This window comes from Anguilla anguilla, chromosome 4, assembly GCF_013347855.1.
Source record: "Anguilla anguilla isolate fAngAng1 chromosome 4, fAngAng1.pri, whole genome shotgun sequence".
NCBI classification, from domain to species: Eukaryota; Metazoa; Chordata; class Actinopteri; order Anguilliformes; family Anguillidae; genus Anguilla; species Anguilla anguilla.
Window position 1 is genome coordinate 34,986,903 of NC_049204.1, and position 23,579 is coordinate 35,010,481.

The 23,579-nt window shown below is 45.6% G+C and overlaps 2 protein-coding genes across 4 annotated transcripts in view; both read right to left on the reverse strand.

Moving 5' to 3' along the window:
• Nucleotides 1-1,304: 1,304 nt before the first annotated feature.
• bambia (BMP and activin membrane-bound inhibitor (Xenopus laevis) homolog a) lies at nt 1,305-7,007 on the reverse strand. 2 transcript variants are annotated; one of them, XM_035412344.1, is made up of 3 exons: nt 6,980-7,007; nt 2,858-3,139; nt 1,305-2,224 (listed from the first exon to the last, which is right to left on the reverse strand). In XM_035412344.1, exons 1-3 carry the CDS (start codon nt 6,990-6,992, stop codon nt 1,806-1,808), a joined length of 714 nt encoding a protein of 237 aa, XP_035268235.1. In that variant the 5' UTR covers nt 6,993-7,007; the 3' UTR covers nt 1,305-1,805. The 2 variants fall into 2 exon arrangements, with proteins under 2 accessions (XP_035268235.1, XP_035268234.1); XM_035412343.1 differs by lacking the exon at nt 6,980-7,007 and adding an exon at nt 5,686-6,160.
• Nucleotides 7,008-9,924: 2,917 nt separating this feature from the next.
• waca (WW domain containing adaptor with coiled-coil a) overlaps nt 9,925-23,579 on the reverse strand; it is a 38,708-nt gene continuing 25,053 nt past the window's right edge. For both annotated transcript variants that reach the window (XM_035414115.1, XM_035414116.1), the window contains exons 7-13: nt 20,399-20,641; nt 17,489-17,611; nt 16,603-16,751; nt 14,265-14,377; nt 12,078-12,264; nt 11,713-11,840; nt 9,925-11,320 (exon numbers count right to left, since the gene is read on the reverse strand). In XM_035414115.1, coding sequence (XP_035270006.1) covers nt 11,251-11,320; nt 11,713-11,840; nt 12,078-12,264; nt 14,265-14,377; nt 16,603-16,751; nt 17,489-17,611; nt 20,399-20,641 — 1,013 coding nt within the window. In that variant the 3' untranslated portion in view covers nt 9,925-11,250. The remainder of the gene's footprint in view (nt 11,321-11,712; nt 11,841-12,077; nt 12,265-14,264; nt 14,378-16,602; nt 16,752-17,488; nt 17,612-20,398; nt 20,642-23,579) is intronic.

Genomic DNA, 23,579 nt, shown 5'->3' on the forward strand with positions numbered 1-23,579 from the left:
CCGTAGCCATTGTTTCCCTGAGACACAGGATGCCAAGGTGCCAGACTGTCTAAGCGGAGGTGGAGCGACAGTGAACGGCCTTCCGCGGCACTGCCCAAGGTGACAGGGCTGGCAAAGCATATAGAAAACGGATGCCAGGGACACCGATGCTGAAGTCCAATCAATGACAGAAAGAAATAGCGCAACTCACAGGAAATGTCACATATTTGATGTAGCGTAAAGTTTGGTATTTAAAAAAAAGGCTACCACAGCCCTAAAGGTCTGAAACAGTTTTTTCGTACTTGGCCAAGAGGTGCATGTGTATGTAAGAATCCACATAAAACCTGGCAAGCAGAGCAGTCATTTCAACTCAGGGGTACAGAAAAATGTTGCAGATTTTATGAAAACTCTCCAACAAAAAGGACTGAGGAGCGCTTCTGACCATTAAGAGTGAATGTAAAATAAATACCGCTGCCACTTACAGAATAAATCGAGGCAAAGGCATGCTAAAGCACTCCGAAGCCCAAAAACCCCGACCTCTGGAGGCAGGCCAAGCACGAGTGAGTCATACGTGCGGTTCTACCGTAAAGCAAGACATTGTCGGGGCAGCAACCAGACTGCACTGGCCTCCAGGGCTGGCCGATGACATCATAGTTACAGCGAGGCCTGTTACCCAGTGAATCGCCCAGCAACCACAGACTGATCATAAAAAAACGACTGCCTGTAGCCAACTTCTGACACTCTGGAGCAGTATACATTGGTGTGGGTACCTCCCCAATAACCTAGTCAGAGGGGGGTCAACCAAATCCTATACATCGGCCTGAAGGGTATTTCCCTCTTAATGCATTTGGTTTACTTTTAAATGGAAAAAAACTCAAAAGCAACCTGAAGTATGTTTCCCCAAGTCAAAAGGTCTTTTTTTTCCCTTGAACTAATCAAAGATATCCATCATGGCTGCTCCTCTTTCCAGGGATGATCTGGATTTCTGGACGCCAGTCAAATACCAGCGCACACATCTCTCCACCTCTTTGAAAACACTGCTCTTCTCATCCCCACAAAGAGTTCTGCTACTCATACTAATCAATCGGTCCAGTCGTACAGAGACATGGCCCTGCTCTGCAAGGTATATTGGGTAATTAGATTATGGCCTTCTACACCATCTATACTTTACAGATGTGGTCATCAGCGTATAGTCTAAAAAAGGCCTCTGTATTGGCACATTTTTCTTTAAATAGGTTAAAAAAAGCAGGTACACTCTGAGCAGAAGTGCACCAGTTTCTAAGAAGGTAAAGGTTCGCCAACAAAAGAAAAACAGCAAAAAACGGTTTTCGACAAAAAATATATATTTAAAATCTTTACAATGAACATACAGAGGAGTGTGCACAGCTACAGTTAACACTGAATTTTTTTTTTTTTTACTCCTCAAAGTCCTTTTGTACCCTGGTGTAAGTGATTTTCTCTAGCTTCTTTTTAAAGGAAAACAACCTATTTTATTTCATTTTTACTTTATACAAATGTGCAAATAAGACAAATTTGGAATCCTTCAGCAATCAGTAAAAGTCCAGGATTCTCTGGGCCTGCGCCAAGCGTCCTCTTTCGCGCTCTCCTTTATCGACGACTCCGTGCTGATTCAGCTTTTATTTCAAGTAAAGTGCTCCTTGGCGAAACCGCGAGGCTCGCGTTCGCTTGTGTCGTTTCCGTTGAAAAGCTGAATTTTTCCCCCCCAGAATTCAACGGGACGGACGTTGGTAATGGTGACGGGAAACAAAAACGAACTGCAGACGCCCCGGCGAAGCGGAAGACCGGGCTCTGTCCCGCGCGGCGGATCATACGAACTCCAGCTTCCCGTGCCCGCTGTACATCCCCCAGTGCACCAGCGACAGGATTTTGTCGTTGCCCAGGTCCGCCTGGCGCATCTTGTCGCAGGTCAGGCAGCAGTTCTCGTGGCCCGTCACGGGCACCATGCACTCCAGGTCCAGCTTGGTCATGTGACCCTTCTTGGCGTGGTGCCCGTGGAAGCTGTAGTGCAGCCGCGAGAGCATCTGCTGCCGCTGGTCCTGCAGGCGCTTGTTCTCGCTGCGCAGCATGCGCAGGGCCAGCATGATGAGCAGCACCAGGATCAGCCCGCCCGCGATGGGCACCGCGATCACCGCCGCGCGGAACCACACCTCCTTGGCCGACGCCAGCTCCTGCATGCGGGTGATGAGGTTCCTGCCGTTCTCTGGCGGGTACCTGCCGCCCTGGTCTGCAACGGAAACAAAGCAAACTATCAGACACAGAAACGTCAAAGCTGCTGCCTGTGTCTGGGGTAATGCACTATCATTTCTGCTCTCATTTACCCTGCAAGTACGTTTCAAATCGTGTCATATGCTTCTTTATTAGCCCCAGTCCAGGGCAATTTACGTAGCTTGTGTCAGTATATATCTGGTATGTGTTGACTGAAGCAGACCTGAAGTATGACCGTGCTGCCCTTCAGCAGGTACCCTGATTGGTTCAACTTCGAGACCACTACCCAAACTGCTTCCCAAAACCAATATGTGAAATCTCCTTTTCTTTCTGTACAAGCCCTCCAAAAACACTAGAACATAAGTATTTCTATATTTCATGTAGGTAATAACTATATCAAAAGGTTACAAGTTCGCCATCAAAATGCTTGAAATATCGACACAGTTGACAAGCCTGATTAATAACAATGAATGAGGGTGATTAAACAAATGATCGAATTTCCTCAAAGAGTAAGGGAATTATTTTTCATAAAAATCACAATTGAGTGCTTTGCATTAAGATGGCAGCATTATACCGTTCCCAGTTTCACTTCTACAAGTCCCAGGGGAAATACTGCACGAATGTGGAGGGTTGACTGACTGCCTTTTCTTACCTGAAGAGTCTCCTCTGTTCTGCGCAAGATCGTGCAGGCCTCGGTAATTGCACATATCCTCGTGACAGCACTCCATTTTGGAGGAGCCCCCAGTCAAATCACCAGCAGTTCTGGGGCTGCACACATCAGCTACATTCACCATTGGGTCCAAACACCCGTGAGTGAGAGGAGAGTTCGTGTTCTGAGGGTCCAATAACTTGGTGAAGCAGGCATTTTGTTCCGATTTACACATGTAACCGGTGGCCACGCACTGCGTTGCATCACAGTAACACCTTATTTCTCCTGTGAAGACACGACACAAAGCACACATCAGAACATAATAATAATAATAATAATAATAATAATAAAAAAAAAAAAAAAACAATAAATTAACCATATAAGACCAGGGCTGGTCCCGCGAAAACCTTCTAGAATTGGGGACATTACATTTCGCAGACGCTTTTATCCAAAGCGATGTTCAATAAGTGCATACTGAATGTTGTGTGACAGTTAGACCTTTGGTCAAATACGTATTGGTTTTTGATTCAAATACTTTTCTAGGCTTTACTGATCTTGTCTGGTGTATTGGAGCAAATGAAATACTCTCAAAAAGTGCAAACCCTGCCTTCTGGTCATGTTGGGAGGCTCAATTACACCAGGCAAGTTCAAAGCACAGAAAAGTATTTTTATTTAAAACAAATACGTATTTCACCCAAGTCTGGTGACAGTTGTGTGAAGTCAGCAAAAGAGTCTAAAGTTAAGCCGTTCATTATTCATTCGGTGTTTCAACTCGTTCTAAAAATGTCTCTTATTCGGTGATGGTTTTGACGCAATTGTTTAAATCTGACAGTATGGGACCCCAAATATGTAACGTCTAAAATTATCTCACAATAATCGTTCAAAAACACGTTTGTTTAAAATGGTAAATAATACATTAATTTCATTACAAAAACCAATTATCTATTACACCGGGGAAAAAATGTTCCAGTGTCCAATTTCAGCATTTCACGACGGTTACCCACTAACTATAAAAGCCAAACGTGTGGAAATTACTAGCCTTTGTAATAATTTTGAAAACGTCCCTATGTTCATGCTAAATCAAGAAATCTTTTCAAAAAGCAAGCTACTAGGCAACTTTAAGAGCTTTTCGTGCAAAGGGGTCCTTTTAGTCGGTATTATAAAACAGGAACCGTGTAGCTTATAATTAGTGGTTTGTTTGCCAAAGTCAATTTCTTTCAACCCAAATGGAAACTTGTAAAAAAGGAGGAGGTGAAGTGCGGCGCAGGACTCTCCTTGCTTGGTTTGCACGCAAGCTACATTAGGCTACTTGTAGTACCCTAATTGCCGAGGGTAAGAATTTGGATATCTCTCTTTAAAGGGGCTTTTGATAACCTTATTATGGCCGACTTCCACTATGTGAATGGCTAGAACAATAATGAGATATAAAATGCCATGACTTCAAATCAATTGTAACCTTAAGGCGCACAATGTTCACATACATGAGCAGCTAAAATGGCATATGACATGGGCCATGCAACACTTAAGCCAATGTTTCCGTATTTACAGAACTGTCGCCGCCCTGGCTTATCGGGGCAAATGACCAATTGTGCTTGGACGTCAGATCCACAAGCACAAACACAAACAAACACAAGCTTTTGTGTGTTGTGAGGTTGTTGTGGGCTGGGTGTGTGTGCCTTGGGCGGTTCGGGTTACATGTCACCTTATTAGCAACACTACAGACCATGGACATGGGAACATCAGTGTGTAGAGTAATACTGCCAGCTAAAGCACTACACAAACAAATAAAACGATTAAACCCGCGAGCGATTTATTATAACAGACTAGTATCGTTAAAGGATAACCCCGTTGCCTACTGACGGGACCGCTACAGTCAAAGAGCAAAGAGATACCAGCACACTATGTTCACTTAAATGCAACGTTACATTCAGTACGAATTGACTAGCCTAACTGATAATGTATTATTTTAGGCTACTTGGCTTTTACCGAATAGCGTACGTTTCCATACTTATCCCACCATAGAAATTATTAAAATGCACACGTCTGCACGGTCATCTCGAATCCGTTTTGGCAGCATAGCCTAGGTGAGGTTTTGAAAAAGAGGATTTCCCTTGCATTATAATCCGAACTATAATCGGTAGCCTACCGCTGCAACAACGTGGTACACTTAGCCCAAACAGACAGTAGCCAATTTCTCCCCATTAAGATCACATCCCAATTTTTTTTTAAATGATAAAATTAATGTAGCCTATCGTTCTTCGAACCTTTGTTACAAATAGCCAAAACTTTGACGTAAACTAGCATTTAAATATAATATCTTGCATTAAGTCTATTAATCACATAGTAACAATAAAAGTGAGTCGAAGTTCAGTAATTGTTATTTTGACAGCCAAAATGTTGCTTGACATCAAGAGAACCAGTGAAAGGATACATTTGGAACGCAGGTTTCCAGCCGATAGCCTACAGATTGTCGTGTACTTGTGCGGGCTGTTAAATTTACATGATTTCTTATAGGTGAACATAACAGACATTACGAAAACACTCATAGTCGTAGGCAACTCATGAACAGCCGAATTGCTTTAGCCAAAATGAGCCTACTTGCTCGGAGCGCGGAGTCAAGTCAAGAAAACTAGCAAGCGGCTTGCGGTGATTATTTTACTAGTAGGCTAACCAGCATAGACTACACTCATATTTTCCCGTTTCTATCAGGTTTGCCTCGGCTACTTGTTTTCTAAAAAAATTCAGAGCACGCTTAACAGCATCACCCAGCAATGCAAAACTCCAGGGAAAACTGTTTTAATACCATCAACGGCGATAATAACGTAGCCTACCTTTTGTTAGTAGAACAGCCATGGCACAAAGTTCCAACTGAAGCCAGATGGAAATGAAACTGGAATGGCGATCCATTTACGAAAATTAAATTAGTTTCAAGTCCTCTTTCCTGGTATTTTGACCCTCAGCGCAAGCCTCGCAGGCAATGTTACAAGAAAACTAGGAAAAACACCGGATTCATGTCCACGAGCGCGCACAATCCCCCAATACAGAGTAAAAATACCATCAAACGTGAAAGGGAAAACTTAATCCTGCATTCAAATTTCGCTACGGAGAATCTCAACGTTGGTGCATTACAAGATTCATTTTCTTTAGCTTGAAGGCTAGCGAACAAAACCGTTGATGTGTCTGCGACAATAGGCTAACTCCTGGACGGCGATTATGTTCAGAAATATAATAATCCAAAATCAAAGAAACGTGAGTTCATGTGCACTCCCTCTCTCCTTTTGAAGCCGACCTAAAATCTTGAAAGCTCAAGAAATAACTGCACCCCTCCTGTTGACCGAACTGTGACTCCGCCTTCAAAGAAACCCATTGGATCACATCGGATATTATTTACATATGCAGGATTATTTACTTTGCTATTGGCTCACCTTACAGTTGAGACAACGTGTTCAATACGCCTGTTTAATTATATTTTAAAAAACGGATTAATTGGAGGTAGCCTATTATATCGTTATTTCTTACCCATGCTATAACTTTGCATAGCCTTCCTCCCACCACACGCACACGAGGACATTTTTCCCATGTTTTTTATTTTATTTTAAAAAAAGGTTTACATTAAATGAACATTTTGTGGTAGCCTATTTGCATTTAACATAGTGTATATGTGCGTGCGTGTGTATGTCTGTTCTAAAACGATTTATACTCAAGGAGAGGTTGACACAAAGGTGAACAGGTTCCCCAGGCTACAAAAGCAAGAAGCGAGCCAGATGGACTGATGATGTATGGAAGAGTGTTGTAGGTGGAGCAGGCAGGCGGTTAGTGAAATTAGCACTCCAAAAAGGCACACGGCGCCATCGAGACGACAGACAGAGACTGGCGGTCAATTATCCCCAAAACAACCTCATGCAAAATAGGCCTACACAGAAAGCGCGATCGATTAAAAACGAACCAGACATGCTCAGTGACACTGATGACTTTGTTAGGCTACTGTCTGAAGACGGGTAAAGATGAGTTAAGTCAATGGGCTGGAAATTGCACAATGAGTTAAAATGTAACTAGATATAGGATGGGCCTACCCAATTCACTTGTACGAAGTGAAAAAAGAAACTGGCTCGCGAGGCTACTCACCAGGTGACAGCATGAGCGTGCTCCAATCTTAAATGTAAACGAAAAAGTTTTCTTCGGGTTTATCGGCTAAATCTCAGCATTGTTAAAACTATTAGTTAATTATTATTCCTGGTGGAAGAGTGATGCATGGAATATTACATGAAATTAACAGTTTATCGTCCAAACAATTGTAGTTTACCTTTTTTTTTTAGGCCAGTCTGAGTGACATATCCTACTTAAAAGACTAGGCTAGATGTAAATATAATAGCCATCAACAACCTTAAGGTATGTCGTGTTGTTGCATACCTAGAAACTGAAGTCACGACGTTAAACAATTTTTATAACATGTTTCCTGTTTTTGTTGCACCTGTAGGCCCGTTTTAAAATGGATAGCGTAATGCTGTAGCCTATTTTACAGGTCAAAAGCCAATAAGTCACCACTAGCCTAGATAGGCTAATTATCATTAAATTATTTTTGTTCTTTGTGAATAACATCTGTGGGCTACACGCTGTCTAACCATTTTTGAGACGATGTGAACAGCTGATTAATGCCTACTAAATATTGGTTACGCTGTGTTGATAAGACCGCCATCACAATTTAATCATTTGGCTATCGTTTTTAGCTAAAACAACTTACAGAAGTGCATTTAACATGGCAATCGGTCATCGGTGCCCAAGGCTGAAAAGGTCTATTCTGCTTAGGGGGACATAGGCCCACAGAAATAACTGGCTAGGCAACAATTGTAGTAATTGTAGCCTAGGTAATGACACTGAGGCGCCAGCTCAGATCTGCTTTGCAAATCTTAAACCTAACCAGACCAATACCCTATACCCGTATTTGCGAACGCTCCTCTTTCGGATTGTACATAGTTTGTTGTCTTATCCGACTTGATTTGCGTTAAACTAACACATTAACAACATTTATCTTGTAGGCCAGTCACAGGAAGAGTTGTCCGTTGCTGATAGTAGCAATAAGCGCAAGAATCCTCAAACGAAATTACATAGCCTACGTCCTTTCATACCTTTATTAATTACTGCTTTTGTGCGTTATATAGTGAACTGCAGATATCAGCATACATGTATATAGCCTACACATTTTAGTCTTTAAACAATCTCAAGTTGCCTAATATTTGATATAGGCTGCTAAACTCAGTAGGTCATATTTTTTAGAAATACAATACAATATTTTGTGTTTAAGATGTCGAATTTAGAAACTGTTCGTTTTTTTTTAGGCATACTAATAGTGTGTGACATCTTTGGATATGGTTGCATGCAAAAAAAAAATAATAATAATCGAGTGAAAATTGCGGTTTTGGTGCGAGTGGATAGTGCCACCTGCAGGCCGATTTTAATATTTCGTGTGGGCTGTGGGCTCCAGATGTTAAACACCACGTTACCTTTACGAGTAGCCTAAATATTTTTATGAACACTGGATTAGATTGTAGCCGACGTTTTAAAACATGGATGAAGATGAAGGCATTTCAAAGCGATTCGTTAATTAGCCTTGAACGAGACAGTGTTTTATGAATATAAAAATGCATTATATTTGTATTTGAACCAGTCTTCGCATCCAGCTTTTGTACTACACGTTGTTTCAAGTCGGAGTTCTTGATTTGGAGACCATGACATTTGAAGTACACTATTTAAGGTCGTGCCAGAGTACTCTGGATGTGTCTACATGTTGACTAAATGAGGCGGCACTTTAGCATGCAAAATATGGAACCCTGACAGTATACCAGGGTCTGGCCTTCCCACCAAACTGACAAACCAGACAACTGTCACAGCAGCGACCAAGAGGCCAGCTAAAATGCAGACTCAGCTGCATAGCTCATTAGCTGAAATGGGAGAAACTGTCCATAGACAGCCTATTCAGCACTACGTATATCTAGCCTCTTTGAGAGGGTTGTTACATGGAAACCCCTTCTGAGAAAGGCCAACCTTAAGTCCCACCTGGAGCTTGGCATAAGCTACACGGCAGACCCCCAGGACGTCTGGAAGATGATTCTGTAGTCTGATCGGCCCAAAGTTGAGCAAAGTGCATTTTCTTGCAATCCAAACCACAGCCATCAACCGAGGTAACAACACACCAGCTGGAAGTATCGGGGTTGCTTTGCAGCAGGAGCGAATTGAAAGCTTGTTGCCACCCAAGGGAAAAATGGATGGAATCAAACAGGTAAATACTTCAGAACCTTTTTCAGTCAGAGTGATCGGTGTTGAGGGAGAATACTCATGTTCAAACAGTACAATGACTCAACACACATGGCAAAAAGGAGGTCAGTATTCTGGAACGACCCAAGCCGAAAATATGGCCATGACCAACGCGCTCCAACGTTAGCCAGAGAAAATTCGCATGGCGGAATTGACAAAAATGAAATCAAAATGGGAGCTGTGCGTGTTGCTCAATACTTTGGTAAGTGAGAAATGCAAGTCTGTCATCTTTGGTTGAATTAGTGTTGAAGGGGTAAAAAAAAAATACTTCAAAGCATTACATTTAAGGTAGCAGGACAAAATGTGAAAAGTTAGAGGGCGGGGAATATTTTGAACATGTGCTCCCCTTTGAGTTCACAAGTAAAACAAAACTTCAAAAAGCACATTGAACTATTAGAAACACAAATTAAAAGAAAAAAAAACTTCTGTTAAACTCAATATGAAGAGAAAATAAATGACCAAATACCATAACATGCTTAGTTCAGCTAGAGGTACTTACAAAGGAGAACAAAAAAAAAAAAAACATGTCCAAAAAGGCAAACAAATATCCAGTAATCCAGAAGGTGCGTAAGTTTTTCTTATTTAGCATACATTTTTTAATAGACTTTAGGAAACAAAATACAAAGCAGAGCCTCTACCCATACCCTCCACAGAGCATACAACGAGGAGGGGGGTTTGATCTTCAACAAAGATGAGAAATGAACGTGTATTCCCATGGGGATTTCAAGCTTCGTAAAAAAATAATAAACAGAGCTTGCTTTCAGTTTAGCATGTTTATTACAATACATACATTTCACATTTGACCTTGTGTCTTCAGTGCTGCGAGTCCGCTGTGTGGGGTTTGGTGATGCTCGACCGCCCCAGCGGTGCCGAGGGCATGTGTTTCCTAGCAGCACTGTCACTCCATTCTTATGGGGGGGGGTGGGGGTGTGTGTGGAGGTGGGGGCAAAGGAAAATGTGTAGCAATAATTTATGAATACAACATATCTGATATACTAGTAATCACTGCAACTTTTTAATAAAACTTTTTGTAACTCCATTATTACTTTTAGCAACTGTACATAGGAATGCAATCTTGGTTGACCCAAGGCGCCTTGAAAACAACCTCATGTTAAAAGTACAGTATTTAAAAAGAAAAGAAAAAACCTTGCTGAAAGACTGGAAAACAGAGAGGGGAGATTGGAAAAGGAAAAAAGAAAAGAGTTAACTTGCCGCTGCCCTCTGTGAAGGAGCTGTGCGGCCCTACGGAGACAGAGGGGGCGGGGCAGCCAGGGGAATGGTTCTCACTCGAGTTCTCTCAGCTCAAGGGTCCGAGGTGCAGCATCTCCCATTCGCACAGCACCAGGCACTGGTTTCAGCTCTAGCAAACGCGGGCTCGCAGGGCAGTAGAAGCAGACGGCTGAACCATTACGACCGGACGTGACGAACAACCTTCCGCGAAGCGAGGGAGGGGTCAGGGGGTGGGAGGAGCACTGGACAGGCTGGAGGCGGGGCTATGCGTCGTTGCTCATTCCGGCCCAGGCAGAGGAAACAAATTCAAATGATCCCTCGTCTGAATTAAGTGTAATGTTTTATTCACAAAATAAAGGAAACCGAAACCTGTCAATTTTATTATTCTTTTTTTTTCCAGTCACTGACATTCTCAGGTCCTCCGTCGTTTCTACGCAGATTTTACCCGCGCTCCAAGCAATGGTTCGCTTCTCTTTTTTTAACAAAAGCTTTTAAGTTCGCCAACAAGTTAACATGGGGTGGGGGGGGGGGGGGGGGGTGGGGGGGGGTGGGGGGCTAAACACTTAGCCACCTCAGCACTGATTAGTTTGGATGTCAAAAGCTCAAGATAGACATGGCTTTCCATGGCTTCACTCTACAAAACATATTTACAACATGAATACATCTACAAGAAAAATCTACATTTCGAGGGCTTCACAAACATACTGTGTATAACCCTTCACCAGCAGTCTCCCTCTCCCAGCCCAGCCCAACGGTCCAAAGACTACTCAACTGCAGCTCAAAATTGTTAAGACTGGGCACAGAACCTAAGTTCCTGGGGTCCAACCATGTGCAATTAGTTCTCCCCTCAGTTCTCAAACCATAAAGGAATTTTGATTCTTCAACTTTTCAAGTTCTTTAATTTGTTGTCTCAAAAATAGTATCCTGTTCAGGAGGAAGGGGAGAAAGATAAAATTAGGTCAAATGTATGACATGAACAAAGCAAACAAAAACTGCAACTGACAGACTGACATCACAGAAATCAACACCGACAAAGTAACTTGGTAGTTTCCTCGGAAGAGGAAATGACTAGAATTTCATATTCAATAAAGCATTTTGTAATATTTATGAACACACACAAAGTTACTTTTATAGTTAAGATGGGAGGCAGTGGAGCCACTAACATCTCCTTCACTGACAAAAGAAGGGGGACCTTTAGTGACCTCACTGTAATGCGATTCAACCACCGACTGCGAACTGGCACCACAGTTCCTTAAACAGTACGGTCCATTCGGACGCGAGATGTAATTTTGGAAGCGTGTGAAGAGAAAGCATACCTCTGCTCCCGCAGCGTGGCCTGAATCTCACACACTCTAACTAAAGACCGGAGGTTTTTCAGCTCTGTGCAGTTCTCCGACATGTAAATGCTGCCCATGTTGTGAGCGTCCTCGCGTAACCTTGACGCCTGCAAGACAACAAAATTTCAGGGGCCTGAGACAACAGTGTACGCACAGAGCCAGGGAGATTCTCACACAGGCAGCTACTCACATACGCTCTTGTGGTCTCACACATACACCCTTGCTCTCACACACCCATGCACGCATGCATGCACTCTCCCTCTCACACACCCATACACACACTCTCACACACACTTGCAGTCTTGCTCTCACTCCCTCTCAAACACACACAAGCGCGCACACACCTGCTTCTCTGCGTGCTCGGCGGGCCAGCCCTGGACGTGTTTGATGAGATTCTCATTAAAGTGTGCGGCTAGCGAAGGTCTGGTGGTGGCGCTGGGGGGCGCAGAGGCTGCGCTGGGGGTGGAGCTGCTGCCGTTGCTGCTGCTGGCAGCGATGTGATTGGGACCCGGTGAAGGACTCCTCTGACTGCTGCACAGCAACAGGAAGAAAAGCAGAAAAAACCGGTCAGTAATTAGGACTGATTTGAGCTGGGTTGGGTGCTGGGTGGCTCGCTCTGTTAAGGTGCTGTTTTTGTGCATGGACAGATGAGCACCACAACCTGGCTTCAAACTGTACTGTGCTGTGCTAGAAGCAGCCCTGCTGAGGCAAGTCACAATTAGCGTTAGCGTCGCGCGGATGGGAGGGATTCAGCCAGTCGTGATGACGGCGTTTCATCCTGCGACAGCACAACACAACGGTTAACCTGGCACCGCGACCCTGTCCCTAGCATAGCACGTGAAGCACGATCCTCTGACGCACGCATTCACAAACCCAACTTGTGAACTGCAGTGTGCGAAGGCATGCATCACATGCTTATTTCTTCTCTCCTGAGTTGACAGAGGAGTTCGTGATGAATGTGATATGGAATTACAAACAGTGAGGGGGGGGGGAAGGGGGAGTGGCTCATTAGCCTTCTTTCTGTATTTCTGATCTGAATGTTCGGCTGAGGTTTACAGTTCCACGGTGCACCAGTAGATGGCACCATAACACTTGCTTTTACAGTACACTTGAAAAAACTGAATCCTGCCTTGTCACTCTGTCTGGGATTTCTCATTTTTTCCCCATTGCATCAGCTAATATTCCCTTGAAAACACAAACCAGCATACTGTGGGCACAGGGTTTAACCTCGAGAAACCAATGGAAAATATAAAGTGACATTCCAAGCCAGAGAGCAGTTATACCAAAGGGCAGTTGGAGGAAATTCTGCAGCACCTAAACTCAGCCAAGTGTGCCGACCAGCCACACACACACAATATTACATTTGAGCAAGAAGCAAAGCAGCTTCGTATACCGTGCAAATACCATCCAGAAAAGGATCAGTCAGATGTTTCACTGCTGCTAATAATAATGGATTCCATTCAAAATCTCACAGCACTTCGGAGAAGGGGGGGTGTGGCACACCTCACCCAACACCTGTGAGTAGTACCCATCTGGGGGGATGCACAGCAGCCATTTTGAGTCAGAATACTCCACACACAGCCAATGAAGTGGGGGGATAATTTGAGAGGTCAGGTTCAGATGGCTGGTAAGGCAATCTGGCACGGACACTGGTAAACCCCCTGTGACTGCTGTGTGATCGCTCATGGCAATAGTGCGTAAGGCAGGAGTCCTCAATCTTATCCAGAACAGATCGGTGTGGGCACAGGCTTTTGTTCCAACCAAGCAGTTACACACCTGACTCAATTAATCAACTAAATCAGGCATCATCAACTCTGGCCCTCAAATCCAAATCCAGCCCTGGTTTTCTTTTCTCCCGGGTAATTAGTGCCACTGATTGGCCAGACTGTCTTCACACCTGACTCCCAGGCAAAGGGAGGGTGGAAAACCTGCAGTTCACAGCCCTCGAGGGCCGTGAGTTGCTGATCCCTGCCCTAGGACCTTGATCAGTAGAATCAGGTGTGTGACTGCTTGGCTGGAACAAAAACCTGCACCCACAGCGGCCCTTTCTGGATAAGATTGAGGACCCCTGGCGTAAAGACTAGGGTATACACCGGACTATACACCAGAACACACCAAATCATATACCCGACAGCATACACCAACACAACAGAGGGAGGTCAGCGGACACGATAAACTAAATACAGCTGAGGCACACCTCAAGCACAACTGAGGCTGGTCAGTGGAGATTACACATTAAACACCGCTGAGGCTTGTTAGTGAAAATTATAACATTAAACACAGCTGAGGCTGGTCAATGGAGATTATACATTAAACACAGCTGAGGCTGGTTAGTGGAGATTACACATTAAACACAGCTGAGGCTGATTAGTGGAGATTACACATTAAACACAGCTGAGGCTGGTTAGTGGAGATTACACATTAAACACAGCTGAGGCTGATTAGTGGAGATTACACAAACACAGCTGAGGCTGGTCAGAGGAGACCACACCCACACCTCCGTTTAGGACTGCGCAGCGCGGCGGGCTCACCTCTGCCGCTGGAGCGTGCGTGGGGAGGCGGCTTCGTGTCCATGTTGTTTGTCAGCAGCGGTGGGTTGCTGGGGTACAGGCTGAGGAAGTGACTTCGCTGACGGTGTACTAACCTGCAGAAGGGCGGCAGAGGGTTATTTACACGGGACACACTCCCCCCCCCCCCCCACTCTCCCCACTGCCCAGCAGGACAAATTCACTAAACCACAGTCACTTTACCTCTTTCAGGGCCACTCGTTCATTCCACACAAGCTAATCAGTACTTTGTTCAAGCTGATGAACGAATGGGGTGCATGCTTACAGATATTACAAACTTTAAACAGTGGAAATGACTATACTGAGCACTGCTGTTGCTAACAAGCCAGGTAAGCAAGTGACAGGCTGCAAGAGAGCCAGCTGAGGATCTTATTCAGACTGATGCACAAGGCCATCAGGCGCATTAAATACTTCTCACAGAAGTAACAACAGATTCACAAGATCCAGTATCGGTGAACGATCCAGCTGAAAAACAGTACCAGAACGTGCTTTATGATTTTAAACACGGTGCAGAGCCACTGTTAGTGACCTCACCGTATAAAGCTAACACACAATCACACAGAGCCCGATAAAGACTCATTTTTTACAGTAGCATGGAGGTATTCCCAGTCTGACAGTGTGGGAAAACGTGAAGTGATTCTGCATCTCGCACATGCACAAGGTGCTCGTTCTGCCCTGAATGTGACCGCTGCTCCCGTACGCAGCCTGGGGCAGCCGCTAGCCTCGCGGCATCACAGCAGCTACCAACATGGCAACCAAAGGCTTACACTAAAGAGCTCTAGGGTCAGGCGATATGGCAGAATCGTCCTTGCAGTCGGTGGTTGCCAGTGTGTATTCGTCCTGCGAAGGGGGCGGGGCTCCGCGTGGTGTGGCTCCACATCGTGGCCTATCCGTTTATTTAACAGATGCTGCATCTCCAATCCCACCCGAATTTGCAATGTCCAATTCGCAAACTATTTCCAAGCATGCTCATGTACGGCCCCTGCTGCCAGCTTGGGAAAGTGAAGATCGCCGTTCTCCTCCGAAACGCCCCTTGCCAGCTGCTTGCTTTCACCTGCATCCGCGAGCCACAAGAGTGGAGCGCTTACCCCCCCCCCCATCGCGTGACACTTTGTGTGGGATGTTTGTGGACCAAACAAACATTTATTCTGTATCCAAAAATAAATGTGCCTTTAGCTTAGCCTCTGACGGCCATAGTCTTTCTTTACTGAAACAGTATGCCTGCTCTTCGTCAATTAAACAAAATAAATCACCTTGAGATTTTACAGTTGGGTTTCAGTCATTGTAGCAGAAACAGGCTGAACAGATTTACAACATCATTTGAATATAAATTCTCCATTACCTGGTTATTTTTTAAGGTTTAAAACAAACAAACAAGTATTAGTAACTGATAAGCTGCAACCAGCAACAGGTTCACATGGAGGTTGCAACGTTCCATTTTAAAATGTCAAAATGACTAATTCCAGACCACTTTCTTATCATCACTCTATCAAAGCTGTGGTCGGCAGTACTTCTCGGAATCTAGTCCAAAAGCGCACAGGTACACACACAGCATGTATATTAGTTAGCTGTGTCTCACTCAATTATCAGTGTCGGTACTGCATGTTCGAGCACGTGCATCTCAACTTAAGCATTTTAGACAGTCAGACCGATCTACAGAGGCCGACACACACCCACACAGAGTGGTTTATACTAGGTGCTGGTCGCAGCTAAAAAAAAAGACTTTCAATCAGCAAAAAACCAGCAAAAAAAAGGAAAACATTTTTAAAAAATGGATTCAGCCCATTCTTGATGTATTTGTCCAAACGCCCAACCTTAAAGAGCAACATCACAATTGTTTAGCAATGACCCATCAGCTCTTATTATACTTCCTGCATGCTAGCAATGATTTCATGACCAGTATCCTTAGACATGTGTAAACCTAAAAAAACAAAATGTGAACCAATAAATGGGATCAGCTTCAATTAATGGAAAAACATTTCAGAAAGAATGTAAGTCCAATATGTGAAGAGCAAGTGAATTTCACCATAGGAAAACGAACGGACTGAACTGTGACAAGCGTTTCTGTATGATACCCAAAACGACCAACCGCAAAGGTGTACCACAACCAAACGATCGCGGCATTGTCAACCGGCTCGGCAGGGGGTCCGTGTTTTCAGGTCGACTCAAACAAGTCCACGCCGAACGCAGCCCGGCCGACCGCGGGCTCGCCAGCGAGGCGTCGGGTTCAAGGTTCACGCTGGTGAACCGCTCGCCCTCACCGCCCCTGTGGGTCGCAGACGGTCGCCGGAGGGGGCCTCACCTTCGGCTGCGAGGACACGGGAGGCGTGCTCAGCATGGGCTTCAGAGGGACAGCGTTGGTCTGCGGCGTGCTTATCCTCGGCGACACGTACGATCTCGGCGACGAGGCGTCCGACGTTAAGGACATTGGGGACTGGTTGGATTGCTGGGCTGTTTTTTTTTTGTAGGGGGGGATAGACAAATGAGATGCACAAATGAGAAGACATCCAACGTACAGCAGTCTGCTGAAAAACAACCCCACATCCTGCATTTTACTGGTACAGCATCTCACACTAGGAGCACTGACCCACAATCAGCTTTTTCCTGCACGTTCCATCCTTACCCTTTACCAGCTAAAAGGCAGAACTGATCTGAGACCATGTTTGTGAATATGAGCCCTGAACTGCAATCATTTTTAAAACAAGACGCACACATCTAAATGAAATCTACACTTTTAAGTCCTAAATTCTGGATGACTGATGGAACTGTTTCCCAATGACAGCTGAAGCCACACTGCTTGGCTGATTAATTAACAGAGGTTCATTTAACTGCTGCTAGGCTGCAGCGCTTACCTCAGTGAGGACATTATAAAGTAATATCTAGCACACAGGAAATGCAAATAAAGATGAAGACAGACAGCATGACGCATAGGCATGCCATCTGACACCTTTCAACCCACGTGAAATGATCAACCATGAGTTTCAACATATCAGGAGTACATTAAATGAAGCTCCTAAAAACGCAGCTGTTCAAAGAACGTCGACATATCACATTTTCAAATGTAGTTTTGGATTGGGAGGAGGAGGGGGGGGGGGGGGGGGGGGGGGACACCATTAAAACTCCCTGATCCACAGTAATCAAAAGGTTCTGCGACTTTAAAAGGTAAAGGGCATCGATCGCGGCCGTACCTTGTGTGGACAGCTGAGCAGCTTGGGAAAGCAAAGTAGTGAGGTTGAAAGCAGATGGTCCGGCCGTGAGAATCTTATGAAGCACAGACTGTAATGAAGCTTGTGTGACAGCAGCTGTGAGGACTGAAGGGGGAGAAGAACAAAACAAGAGATACAGTGAGGGACAGGCTTCATGGGGCCAAATGGCAAAAACACAAACAAGAGATACAGTGAGGGACAGGCCTCATGGGGCCAAATGACAAGAACACAAACAAGAGATACAGTGAGGGACAGGCCTCATAGGGCCAAATGACAAAAACACAAACAAGAGATACAGTGAGGGACAGGCTTCATGGGGCCAAATGGCAAAAACACAAACAAGAGATACAGTGAGGGACAGGCTTCACAGGGTCAAATGACAAAAACACAAACAAGAGATACAGTGAGGGACAGGTTTCACAGGACCAAATGACAAAAACACAAACAAGAGATACAGTGAGGGACAGGTTTCACAGGACCAAATGACAAAAACACAAACAAGAGATACAGTGAGGGACAGGTTTCACAGGGCCAAATGACAAAAACACAAACAAGAGATACAGTGAGGGACAGGCTTCACAGGGCCAAATGACAAAAACACAAACAAGAGATACAGTGAGGGACAGGCTTCACAGGGTCAAACAGCTTAACTTCACGTGGCCTACAGGTCTGCTGGACACTCCAACACCCTATACAAGCCTGAGCTTTAGCTGCAGTGCTTTGCGCAGACTGAAATACAGAGGTACACCTGTGCGTTGCATAGGAGGCTAATTTACATTATTGGAGCATGCGCAGGAAAATGATGCAGAAGTAGGTTACAGCGCTTCCAGTCAAGGAGGGGGGATGCGAGGTGAACTGGTGTGTGAATCAGGAGGGAACCCTTTGTTCCTTGTTCCACTTCATTTACTGGGGAACGGGCCTTGCCCCTTGGCTTCTTTTTAAAAGGCCTACGCCTGCCGTTTCTCTGCACGGCTGTAGGCTGAGGAGCACATGGGTGTAACGAAAAGGCTAGTTCCACAGCTAACAGTTCCTCAATCCACTGAAGGCCTGTGACCCTGAGCTGATCTTGTTATACACTACGCTGAGCTTAGGCTGACCCTTTAAGACACTCAGCAGATGACAGTGCTAATATGCTACAGTACCGGACCCACATCAGAGAACAGCACCCACAAGCTACAAAACACTGTATTCATGCAGGGGCGACATAGCTCAGGAGGTAAGACCGATTGTCTGGCAGTCGGAGGGTTGCCGGTTCAAACCCCGCCCTGGGCGTGTCGAAGTGTCCTTGAGCAAGACACCTAACCCCTAACCCCTAACTGCTCTGGCGAATGAGAGGCATCAATTGTAAAGCGCTTTGGATAAAAGCGCTATATAAATGCAGTCCATTTACCATGCACTACAGAACCTGCCCAAACCAGCAAACAGCACCAACACACTACAGAACCTGCCCATACCAGCAAACAGCAGCAATACGCTACAGAACCAGCCCATACCAGTAAACAGCAGCAACACACTACAGAACCAGCCCATGCCAGTAAACAGCACCAACACACTACAGAACCTGCCCATACCAGTAAACAGCACCAACACACTACAGAACCTGCCCATACCAGTAAACAGCACCAACACACTACAGAACCTGCCCATACCAGTAAACAGCAGCAACACACTACAGAACCAGCCCATGCCAGCAAACAGCAGCAACACACTACAGAACCAGCCCATGCCAGTAAACAGCAGCAACACACTACAGAACCAGCTCATGCCAGTAAACAGCACCAACACACTACAGAACCTGCACATGCCAGTAAACAGCACCAACACGCTACAGAACCAGCCCATACCAATAAACAGCACCAACACACTACAGAACCTGCCCATACCAGCAAACAGCACCAACACGCTACAGAACCTGCCCATACCAGCAAACAGCACCAACACACTACAGAACCAGCCCATACCAGTAAACAGCACCAACACACTACAGAACCAGCCCATACCAGCAAACAGCACCAACACACTACAGAACAAAAGCAGTCAGAAATCTGCACGTTCAAAACACAGGCAATTAACCAGCATTCTAAAACTGATATCATTAATCTAGGACATTACAGTTCAAAGTTAACAAGCATTTTCAATAACAGTCCAGGCAGTAGTACACACACAAAAAAATAAATAACCAAAAACAATATTTTCAGAGGCCATTTGTTTTTTTAATAAAGTGACTCTGAAGCCTACAGACATGCAACAAACCACAATAAGCTGATGTGTTCAACATAAACAGTGCCAGCATGGCAAACATGAACAAAGCTGTAGTGGCAGCTCATTCATAAGTACCGCTTCTCTCAAAAAAAAAAAAAAAAAAAAAACCCACATGCTTTTGTGCATTAGTAACACCAGGTAACAGTGCAGGTAACAATGGCAGTGATGAGCGAGCCTACATTTCAGAAAGCTAAGTTTGTTAGCTTGCCAAGTATTTTGTAATGAGGCATCAAACTCTTACAGGTGTTGCTTACATCACAATAGGCCACTTCCTGGCAATGTAATAATTTTCAGCTTTCATTTGATCAGCACGCTGGTTCCATTTACACAACAGAGAAGCGTGCAACTCGAGACCTACTCATCAATCACTCCTGCTGCTGTGGGTGGCCAGAGAGTCCACACGCACGTGCATTTTGCACACGTTTCACATTTATGCCATGTTAATGTGAGCCAAGCCCTTTCCAAGCTCGCTTTACACTCTGAATGTACAAATCTACGCAGGTTTTAAGAATGAACACACATCTCTCAGCTTGAAATGGATCAGTACACCTCCACAATCAAGGAAGAAAAGCCCCGTGCTTGTTTTCAAAGACACGGACCAGGGTAGAGCGCGCGGGGAGGCGTCCTTACCCTCGTTGATTTTGGACATGTCCACGCTGGCGTTGTTGAGGGGCAGGGTGGCCTGCAGGGCCGGGAGCAGCTGCCTCAGGAGGTTGGGGTCGTGGAGCAGGGGCGGGGCGGGGGACTGGAGGACGGGGGACACGGGTACCGTGGAGGCCGACGAGCCCTGCGTGCTGGGGGGGTTGTGGCCCGGGGCCGAGGAGGACTGGGGCGTGCAGGACAGCGTCGCGGGCTTCTCCGCCGGAGCAGACTCTGCGGGAGAGGGTGAGAGAGAGAAGGAGAGAGAGGGAGAGAGAGAGAGGGAGGGAGTGAGAGAGAGAGAGAGAGAGAGGGAGAGTGAGTGAGAGAGAAAGAGCTACTCCACTCGGGAACATGCACGAGTGTGCGGCTCTGGGGAGGCTTCTGGCAGCTTCTGAAAAACAGAGCCGCAGGGAAACCCCGCCCCTGACTCCCAGCAGTCACCTCCCAGCCAGTCCATACGAGGATCCCCCGCTTTCAGACAGAGACCAGACCAGCACTGCACTGCCCAGGAACAATAAAGACCCCCAGCGGTCTAAATGACAAACCAGAAGGCAGCTGCTCTGACCTGACCCCTTTAGCTCACCGTTCCTACACAGCGTTCAAACGGTACAGCCCTGCATACTGACCAACGAGACGGCACAAACACCATCAGCACAGACGGTACCGCACTTTGCAGGAACAGAGTGGAAATGCACCAGAAATTGGCCTAAATCGGTGTAAACGCCGAGCGGCTCCTTTAGCTTTTAGCCTCAATCGCCTCAGCGTCTGTGTGGCTTTAGACCTGCAGGCCGACACGCTGTTAACTCTGCCTCAGTGGAGCCCTGCCGCCCAATTACCTCCGCAAATTGTTCCGGGGTCCACAGATGCACCACAATTAACGGAGGGTCAGACCAGCTCAGTGATAAACTGACTGTGAGTGAAGGGATGCTAGTGCTCCATGTTCCAGAATCCCATCCTGATTTGTAAGGAATAACGGTCACTGAGGAAGAAAGGGTTTCAGTGAGCACGGTATTCCCCACCTCACTGCACGACAGCAAGCCGCCGAGCTGCTGCAACTATAAATCACTGGGGAGTAGGGTTGGACTGATAAGAGAATGGACAAATATGTCGATTTGTCATCAAAAGTTTCACACTCCATGGTAATGAATATTGGACTGACATGTGAGTCCTCAGTGGTCTAAACCTCTTAAAATGAGGACATGGACCCTAAAAGGCAGCCCTACTGGTGTCCTCCAGTAGGAGATTGCAGTGATGGGCCTGTATCTGGTGCAGGGTAATAACGCATAGCTAATAACTGCAGCACTGGACTACAAAGTGAAATGCAGCCCTTAAACTACACAGAGCACAATCCAGCAGACGTATGGGCCTACAGTTATGACTCAGCATTCAAAACTCTGCTCGTGTGTGCGGATGAGCACGGCAGTCCTGGATGTGAATCGTCTGCGGCCGGCTGAGGCTGGCAGCCCTGCAGGGAGGTGAGTAACCGCCGGGGAAGGAGGGGTCTCGCCTGGACGCCCGCGCCTCATTGGCCACCGCCCGCCTCGCTGGACCCCCTCGGGCCGGTCAGGCCCACGCAATCTGCCTGCAGAAGCCGCGCATAACGTGCTCTCTGACTATCTCTGCGCGTCCTTAAGCCGGGGACGGCAAGTGAAAAGCCATGGCTCGGCACAACAGCACTTTCACTCCAAAACAGACAGGCGTCCGCAGCGTTACTGTAAGAACATTTCTTTAAATTTTTAAACGGGAAGTACATCACAGCCTCTTCAGTCTCAGTTTTTTGGTAAACAGTTCTTTAGCATGCATCAGCTAGAGATCAGCTTCACAAATCTCATCCTTGACTGAAGTAGCCATGAAAATGCACAACCAAAAAAAAAAAAACAGCTCTTAGTTGACCGGGCACAACTTCTGCATGCACTGCTAGTGAACAGTGCAAAAAAAGCAGTGGCTAGCTATTTCAGAGAATGGGTGTGCTAGTGTCTGCAGGTACAGATGTTGCAGCAGTGGGTCTGTTTCACATTGAAAATGTAAAAAATTACCAACAATGAGGATTTAACACTATTAAAGAGGGACAAAGAAGTATCTTAAAATGGAGGGAGGCGGAGGCAAACAGCCTGTGTCCATGAGAATCACGGACAGCTCATGTCGCTCAGACTCATAACAGCAACAGGATGGGGACAGCAATGCAACACCCTCCTGCCTTCTGACACAGTGCGAGCTGCCAGGCAGACGTCACTGCCGCTGACCGCTGGCGAATCCCGCCACGTCCCGCCCCCCTTCCTGCTACTTAGTCAAGCTTTCATATATCAATTCCACTGCGATTATTCTATACTCACCTTTTACTTTCTTACTTTTCTTTTTATAAAGTCAAACTGCCGGTAGTCAATAGCAGATTCAGCAATATTCTGCTGAGAGATAGCCTTTTATATGCCATTGAAATATAGTGAAATATAGGATTTAAAGCCAATGATGAAAGGGAAATCTGTTATCAGGGCAAGGGAAGATACTGCTCACCTGTTATCTGTCGAGGTGGACAGTGCCATTATAATGGAGCACTGTTGTTCCAGCAGCACTTTAGCAAACAATTCAGCTAAACATCACTTTGTGCAACCGACCCAGTGTTTCTTGCTAGCACTATATTAGGTGTGAATTACCCTTTTTCACCTCAATACATAAACGCAAGTCCTTCGGTTATATTTATTTGAGGTTATGCAAACACAGGATCAATGCTGTGTGAACAACTTAAGACTCGGCTTCTGAAGACAGTGAAAATGAGTGAAGAAAGATAAGTCAATAGATAGGAAACTTAAAAAAGATGTTGGTCAAAAGCAATTAACAGTTGTCTGCTAGTGTGCCTGCTGGACAACTTGCTTCTGAATGTCATAATGTATTTAGCAAGCAAGCTAGCAAAATAAACTCCTTAATGCCACACAAGTAACTAAACTCCATTATTTTATATATGCACAACTCTGAGAGTTTTGTGAGGTGAGAGTGCACTCTTCCACTTTTGACCCCGTAGCTGATACTTTGTATTTTTCACCTTTCATGAATGACGGCATGTTGCTCTTCAACCGCCCTGTGCAAGCTGAGTCACTTGTGGAGGTGCGCAAGGTAACTGGGGACTGCGAGAGCAGACTCCCACTCGCAAATCAAGAACACTCAACGGGATTAG